Below are 8,523 nucleotides of genomic sequence, written 5' to 3'. Positions count from 1 at the left end.
CACTGAGCTTGTGGCATCAGCAATGATGTGAGGGGCGGAAGTGATGTCATGTGTGATGCATGAGGAATTGTGAGGGGCGGAAGTGGTTGTCGGAGTGGCCATGATGGGGGGCGGAAGTGACATCATCAATCAGCGTGGGGGTGGCAGCTGCATCAGCCGCATGGCTAATGGTGTCTGAGTTGTTTCCGAGGCCAGGGGAATCTTCTGGAATGTTTGAGGAGCGCTGGTTATGGAGGTGGGTAGATAAAAGTTTGTTGTACTTACAGTTTTTGATGTTTGAGATGAAATTGAAATACTGTTTGTTGAGAGTATGAATTCTCCTGAGGATGTAGTACAGAGTGGGTCCTTTGCAATTCTGAGAGAGTGTGGCCCTCAGCTGAGGCAGGGATGACTGTAGAGGTTAGGTGCTGGCGCATTGCTGCAAGCGTGGAGCGGAGGCTCTTGAAGGAGAACTGTTGCTGGTGTTTTTGAATCTGTAGTCTGTACTGTTTGTCCTGATCGAGTCCGAACTCTGCTGGTTTAAAGGTGGTCCGGAGTCCGTGTGGGATGAGTTGGTTACGGAGGCAGGCACTGGGGAAGCAAATGTGGCTGTGGTAGCGACATGGTTGAAGAGCTTCAGGGCAGAGGAAATGACCTGGGAGTTGCAGTGGGAGAGGGACTCCCTGAGATTCTTGTAGAGAGAGGAGGAAAACTTCTTCAAGGCAGGCATCCTTGCAAGAGGATTCGCAGTAGGGTTAAAATCAACGAGGTAAAAACAATGACTGCAGATGCTGGAAATCCAGAATCTGGTTTCCAGCATCTGCAGTCATTGATTTTGCAATATGTACTATCATTCAGTGTTCTGCAATCTCCACAACTGTTATCCTTTATTCTTTTTCCAGACTTATTGACCTTTAATTGTCACTTCACTGATTTCAACTACAGGATCTGTTTGTGATAACTATTCATTTTTAGATAATCTATCTGTGGTTGGATTTGAGAAACACCTCAAGTAACTACCTAAAGAACTATGATATGTAAAAAAAAAAGCATTGTGTGAAGCCACTTCCTTATAAATAGACCACTATTTGTATGCATTTAATGAACAGATTAAGAGTATTAAGATCTGTCATTCTTTGCTTGATTCAGTTTACAGCATTTTTATCCTCAGGGGCAGAAAGCTGTGGGTTCAAGATTTGAGTGCACAATCTAGCCTTAAGACTGCAGTAAAGAGAGATATTTTTGGAAAATCTGACTTTTGGATGAGATTTTAAGTCATCTGTCTGCTCAGGCAGATGAAAAAACTCCCATAGCATTATTTGAAGAATTCCAGCAGATTCTCCTGATGTGTTGGCCAACACTCCTTCATAGGAAAAATGCTAAAATCAGATTCTCTGATCATTCATAGAGTCATAGAGATGTACAGCATGGATATAGACCCTTCGGTCCAACTCGTCCATGCCGACGAGATATGCCAACCCAATCTAGACCCACCTGCCAGCACCTGGCCCATATCCCTCCAAACTCTTCCTATTCATATACCCATCCAGATGCCTTTTAAAATGTTGCAATTGTATTAGCTTCCACCACTTTCTCTGGCAGCTATTTCCACACACGCACCACCCTGTTGCCCCTTAGGTCTCTTTTATATCTTTCCCCTCTCACCATGCCCTCTAGTTCTGGATTCCCCCACCCCAGAGAAAACACCTTGTCTATTTACCCTGTCCATGCCTCTCATGATCTTATAACCCTCCATAAGGTCACCCCTCAGCCTCCGATGCTCCAAGGAAAACAGCCCCAGCCTATTCAACCTCTCCCTATAGCTCCAATCCTCCAACCTTGGCTACATGCTTGTAAATCTTTTCAAGTTTCACAACATTCTTCTGATAGGAAGGAGACCAGAAGTGCATGCAATATTCCAACAGTGGCCTCATCAATGTCCTGTACAGCCGCAACATGACCTTCCAACTCCTGTACTCAATACTCTGATCAATAAAGGAAAGCATACCAATCACCTTCTTCACTATCCTATCTACCTGCGACTCACTTTCAAGGAGCTGTGAACCTGCACTCCAAGGTCTCTTTGTTCAGCCACACTCCCTAGGACCTTACCATTAAGTGTATAGGTCCTGCTAAGATTTGCTTTCCCAAAATGCAGCACCTCGCATTTATCTAAATTAAACTCCATCTTCCACTCCTCAGCCCATTGGCCCATCTGATCAAAATCCTGCTGTAATGTGAGGTAATCATCTTCGCTGTCCACTACATCTCCAATTTTTTCATTTACTGCATGTAGAATTTTATTCCATTCAAATTGGCTGTTGTGTTTGCTTATGTGATGACTGTGTCTGTGCTTTAACAGTAATCCATTGGTGGTATAATGCTTTGGGTTCTCCTGAGAATATGACGGATGAAAATCAAGAGTGTTCTCTGCCTGTATAGTTATTGTGTTACACAGTTGATCATAACCTCCTGGGAAAAAAAAGGTCACTTGCAGTACATTTCAGCTGGAAGACCAATTCTGATTAATCTTGACCTGGAGTTTTTTATAATAACAGCAAAATCTATCATCACTCACTGTCATTACTACTCTGAAACTGACAGCAACTTATGGAATCCCTATATGTATTTTTAAGTACGAAGGTCCAAAGTTTCTTGTCAGTGATTCCACACTGTACCATTGAAGGCTCTCCTTCACTGCTAGTACACTTCATTTAAATAGAAATCACTGAACTTAGGAAAACCTACTGTATTGTGTTTTGCTGTAAAACCTCTTGGGGAAAGTTATATCCTTTTGAATAATGTCAAGCTGGGCTTTTCTAAGGAATACTAAGTTGATAATTAATGTTAAAAAGCTTCACTGCTTCTAAAAAGCCTAAATTTGTGGAATGCAATTCCTCTATTATTAGTTCATGATTAATGTTTTTAAATTTATGATTTTTCAGCATCTGCCTTTCTCCCATGTGCATTCTCAATTAATTTATTTCACACCCTACGAAATTCAAAATGAAACAGTGCAATTTACTTCCTGCTATACTACTATCTATGAGAATAATTAATGTAATTAATGTGCTTACCCTGTTCGTATATATCAATTTAGTGAATGCCTAGACATCTCCTTGATTTATCACTGAATTCAAATTGGTATCAGGAAAGGGATAATCCATGCATTGCAAATCACTGGATCTTGTCAACAGCTTTCAACAAAGTGAGCTCTTATAGATTTTCAGTCAAAGAAATTACACAGAAATTACAATCATCCATAATGCACAATAAATGTTTTCATTGTATAAGACTAGATAGTTATGAGTTATAGTTATGATATTGCATGGCTTGTCATGATATTTTATTTATAATAAGTGCATTTTTATCAGAGTAAATTGATATCGTTGTGCTTACAATTAAGAAGATCAACTGAAGCTGCTTTGTGACTGATGAAGTGGAATTATGATAACTGTTGTCCTCTCTGCCTTCACGAAGTAAAATAATAAAAATGGAAGTGACATTATTGGATAAATATTTCATGGAGGAAAATTTGCAGGGAAATGAGGAAACAGCAGACAGTGGCTCTCACTAAGTTGCTCTTCAGAAGATCAGGTGCCATCTCAGTGGGGCCAGGTGACAGCCTCTTGTTGCTGTACAGCACTGTTCTCTGATTTGTTTAACTGTAATGATACAAACTTAGTATCTTCATAAATGAAAGCAGCTTGTTGTCCTATAATATTGCATTGTGAGTAATACACCCTAGCAGTTTCTTGGAACCCTGCAAGTTGATTAAGCATACATTTTTTCATTGTTCGAATGCAATCTCTCTATTGTTAGTTCATGTGATTATTTTATTTTAAATTTGATCTTTCAGCTTCTGCCTTTCTCCCATGTGCATTCCCCATTGATTTATTTTGCACCCTATGAAATTTTAAATGAAACAATGCAATTTGCTATCTGTGAGAATAACTAATGTGATTAGATGCTTCCCCTGCTTGTTCACATCACTTCTGTGAATGCCTGGAAGTCATCTTAATTTGATACCATTTTCAAATTCACATCTACGATTCCTATGCAAAATAATTGACTTAACTTTTATCTCCTGCATTGATTCTTGCTTTAGCATACCTTGAATTAAAATTGCTCTGGGCCTGTTTATAAATAAAACTGATTCCCCCCCCCAAAAAAATGTGCAAGTTGTAAATCACTGACTTTAGAATCCCTTCAGTGTGGAAACAGACCATTTGGCTCAGCAAGTCCACACCGTTAAACATTGGATTAAGTCTATTCTGAACTTTGTTGAGACTGTTTGTCTTCCGTTTTCTTCAAAATGTTAATTTGCATTAAATGTGGATACTGATTCATTTTACTAGGAATTTTATTTGAGGACAAGGTGGACAAACAAGCAAAAAAAGGTCTCTGTATTTGGGAATGCATTGACAGAATTCACAAGAAAGGGCCTGTTTTCTTCAGCTATCTGTATAGTCCAGAAGAAGGAGAGGTATGATATGTTATATAATTGTATTAATTCTTTTAAAAATCACTTTCATCAGTATAAAATCTGCATTTGTTTTTGTTTTTTTAGCTTTATTTCTTCTTAAATAATACAGTAAATTATTATTATTTGTAGAAACATATACTAAGGCCCTGCATAAATATTTCTGCTCTGAAGAAGTGGGATTACTACACAGGAGAAACACTTTCCACTGGTCCTTCGTATGATTGGGACATGGCAACTGTGAAAGGAGGTGTTACTGAGGAACAAGAACAGACAGATGGTTCAGTTCCACAAACTCTCAGAAAAGTAGTGTGGCCATGTTATGACAATGTCAGTAAAGTACAGCCAGATGCCATTACCAGGCTGCTTGAGGTAACCCAAATTTTAATTATTTTAGTGGCACTAAATAAGAAACAAGCAAACAACTAATGGGTTTAAGGGTACACAGTTTTATTTGACGAATGCATTTGCTTGACTCTTCAATGTATGGTGATATAATCATCAACATGAAAAACTGATTAAGCTAACATTTGTGACTAAGGATTTGGTTGTAAAATGTATTTTAAAGATTCCATAAAAGTGTCACTGTATAGAGATCAGTAGTTGAATGGTTGGGTGTTGATCCTTTGGTGATACCTAAACTGACAGAAGGATTTAATAGAGTAAATGCAAATAAATTATTTCCTTTGAGGAAATCTAAAACAAGGGGGCAAAATCTTGAAATTAGAACTTAGCCATTCAGAAGTGAATTCAGAAAACACTCTTCCACACAAGAGGAAATGGAAATGTCAAATCCTCTCTCTCTCTCTCACAAGACTATTGGATACAGAGTTAGTACAAATACTCTAGAATCGATTGATTGTCCTCAGGGAAGCTATGAGGAGAAAGTGAGGTCTGCAGATGCTGGAAATCAGAGCTGAAAATGTGTTGCTGGAAAAGCGCAGCAGGTCAGGCAGCATCCAGGGAACAGGAGAATCGACGTTTCGGGCATAAGCCCTGAAGAAGGGCTTATGCCCGAAACGTCGATTCTCCTGTTCCCTGGATGCTGCCTGACCTGCTGCGCTTTTCCAGCAACACATTTTCAGCTCAGGGAAGCTATCAAGATTTTGGCAGAATGAAGACAGGTTAATGAAATTGAGGCACGGATCAATTATGAGCTGACTCAATGACAGAATATGCTCAATGAACAAAGCCTACTGGTATTTAAATTCCTAAAGTTTGACTATGTCTGCCATGTTATTAGATTTTCAGGAGTTCCATAACATGTGGGAGGAGAGATTATTTGTTTTTTCTATTCTGTCAGTATAAATCTGTATGTGAATTAGATTATTGTATCAAATTTCACTTTCAACAATCATGATAAAAATCTAAGTTTTTAGTGGCATTTAGATTACTGCAAATGAGTTTTCTATATATGGATGATTGAGTTGATATCAACTCTGGCTTCTAAGGATATACTTTCTGTACTTAGGAATTCTTTGGAACATTTAATTACAGGAGATTGAAAGGCTAGAGAATGAAGTGAACCAAAGTCCTGAATGGTGGAAACCAGTTTGGGATCGAGTAAAAATCAACCTCAAAGAAGATGTAAAAACAGAGCAAAATGTAAGTACGTCACAGTTAGGAGACTGGTGCTAACCCAATGTGTTGCTTTACAGAAGGCAAAAATCTTCAGGTTGAAATGGATATCAGTATTTTACCACAAAACTAAACCAAGAGCACTGATGAGGGTGACATGCTAGACAATGATATAGTGAGGGATCATATATAGATTCAAAAACATGAAATATTTGTAAACTTTACAGTGGGGGATGTGGACGTCACTAACTGGACGACATCTATTGTCCATCCCTAATTAGCCTTGTTAGCAGGCAGTGACAGGGTTTTGATCCATTGACAATAAAGGAACAGCAGTATGCTTCCAAGTCAGAATAGTAAGTGGCATGGAGGGTAAGTTGCATGTTGTTCCCATGTATCTGCTGCCCTTATCCTTCTAAACGATAGTGGGCATCCATTTGGGAAGTGCAGTCTTGGTGAATTTCTGCAGTGCATCTTTACACACTATTGTGATTATGCGTCAGTGGTAGAAGGAGCAAATGTTTGTGAATGTGGTGATGATCATGTAGGCTGTTTTGTCCTGGATGGTGTCCTGCATATTGAATGTTGTTGGAGCTGCACAAAATCTGGTAAGTGGAGAGTATTCCATCAGACTCCTTATTTGTGCCGTGTAGATAGTGGGCAGGCTTTGAGGAGTCAGGAGGTAAGTTACTTGCTGCAGGATTCAACCCACTGTCCTGCTCTTGTAGCCACTATATTTATCGGTATTTTCCAAGCAATCACTTTAGAAAATATAATACGCACCTCTGGAATGGCTGGGAAGTGAACTCAGGACACCCTGGCTCAGAGTAAGTACACTGCCAGGTGAGACCACAGTATTTATATGATTAGTCAAGTTTAGCTACTGATCAACGATAATCCTCAAGATGTTGATGGTAAGGGATTCAGCAGTATTAATATCATCAAATGTCAAATGACAAAGCTTGGTTTCTGTCTTGTTGGAGATGGTAATTGCCTGATAACTATGTGGTGCAAATCCTACCTTGCATCAACAAACCTCTCTAGTGCAACTCCTCCACTTTCCACACCGCCATCCTCGAACCCCACTTCTCCAACCACAACAAGGATAGAACTCTTTCCCCCCACCCCGTCCTCATGTTACACCCCATGTATCCCGAGATACAGTGCATTATCCTCTGCTATTTACTCCACCTACAGACAGACCCCACCACCAAGGATATGTTTCCTTCCCCACCCCTATCTGCACTCCATAGAGACCATTCCCTCCATGTCTTCGTTGTTAGGTCCACGCCCTCTACCAACCCATCCGGCACCTGCCCTTGCCGCCACAAGAGATGTAAATGATTTTCCCGCACGTCCACCACCCCATCTACTGCGTCCATGCTCTCGATATGGTCCCGTCTACATCGGGGAGACAGGACATCAACTCACAGAGCGTTTCAGGGAACATCTCGCGGGGTGGGGGGGGGGAACACCAAACATCCTACTGCCCGTGGCGACCATTTCAAACTCCCCCAAGGACATGCAAGTCCTGGGCCCCCTCCACCCCCAAATCAAATCCATCCGCCAACTGGAGGAAGAATACCTCCTTTCACCTTGGAAACCTTCAACCACACAGCATTAACATCAACTTCACTATTTTCCAAATCTCCCCACCCCTCTACCTCATTCCAGATCCAACCCTCCAACTCAGCACCACCCTCTTGACTTGTCCTATCTGTTCATCTTCCTTCCCTACTATCTGCACCTCCCTACCAAACTATCTCCCCCCCCGTATCCACCTGTCCCCTTCCCACCTACCCCCTCCACCCAAACTTTATCTGTCATCGCCCCCCCCTTCTCCTTCCACATTTGTGATGAAGGGTTTATACCCAAAACGTCGACTCTCCTTCTCCTCAGATGCTGCCTGACCTGCTGTCCTTTTCCAGCGCCATCCTTTTCTACCCTTCCTCTTCAGCATCTGCAATGCTCACTTTCTCCTACCTTGCATTTGTCAGTCCAAGTATGGATAGTGTCCAAATCTTATAGCATTTGCACATGGACTGCTTCAGTATCTGAACATTATGCAACCGTCAGTGAACATACCCACTTCTGACCTTACAATGATAGGGAGGTCATTGGACCAGAACACTACCCTGAGGAGTAGTGTTGAGATATTCTGGGGCTGAGATATTAACTTCTAATCATCTTAACCATCTTTTCCTTGTGTGAGGTGCCAACCAGCAGAGTTTTCCATCTGATTACCATTGATTCCAGTTTTCTCAGGCTCTTTCATACCACACTTGATAAAGTGCTATCTTAGAGTCATAGAGATGTACAGCATGGAAACTGACCCTTCGGTCCAACCCATCTATGCCAACCAGATATCCCAACTTAATCTAGTCCCACCTGCCAGCACCCGGCCCATATCCCTCCAAACCCTTCCTATTCATATACCCATCCAAATGCCTCTTAAATGTTGCAATTGTACCAGCCTCCACCAC

The 8,523-nt window shown here is 41.0% G+C and overlaps 1 protein-coding gene across 3 annotated transcripts in view; it reads left to right on the top strand.

Moving 5' to 3' along the window:
• Positions 1–8,523, top strand: part of sbf2 (SET binding factor 2) — a 582,458-nt gene that overhangs the window by 562,366 nt on the left and 11,569 nt on the right. For all 3 annotated transcript variants that reach the window (XM_043705903.1, XM_043705905.1, XM_043705904.1), the window contains 3 exons: positions 4,338–4,465; positions 4,595–4,834; positions 5,960–6,067. In XM_043705903.1, the coding sequence (XP_043561838.1) occupies positions 4,338–4,465; positions 4,595–4,834; positions 5,960–6,067 (476 nt within the window). The remainder of the gene's footprint in view (positions 1–4,337; positions 4,466–4,594; positions 4,835–5,959; positions 6,068–8,523) is intronic.

Source organism: Chiloscyllium plagiosum, chromosome 16, assembly GCF_004010195.1.
Source record: "Chiloscyllium plagiosum isolate BGI_BamShark_2017 chromosome 16, ASM401019v2, whole genome shotgun sequence".
Lineage (NCBI taxonomy): Eukaryota > Metazoa > Chordata > Chondrichthyes > Orectolobiformes > Hemiscylliidae > Chiloscyllium > Chiloscyllium plagiosum.
This window is presented reverse-complemented; position numbering and strand designations above follow the sequence as displayed.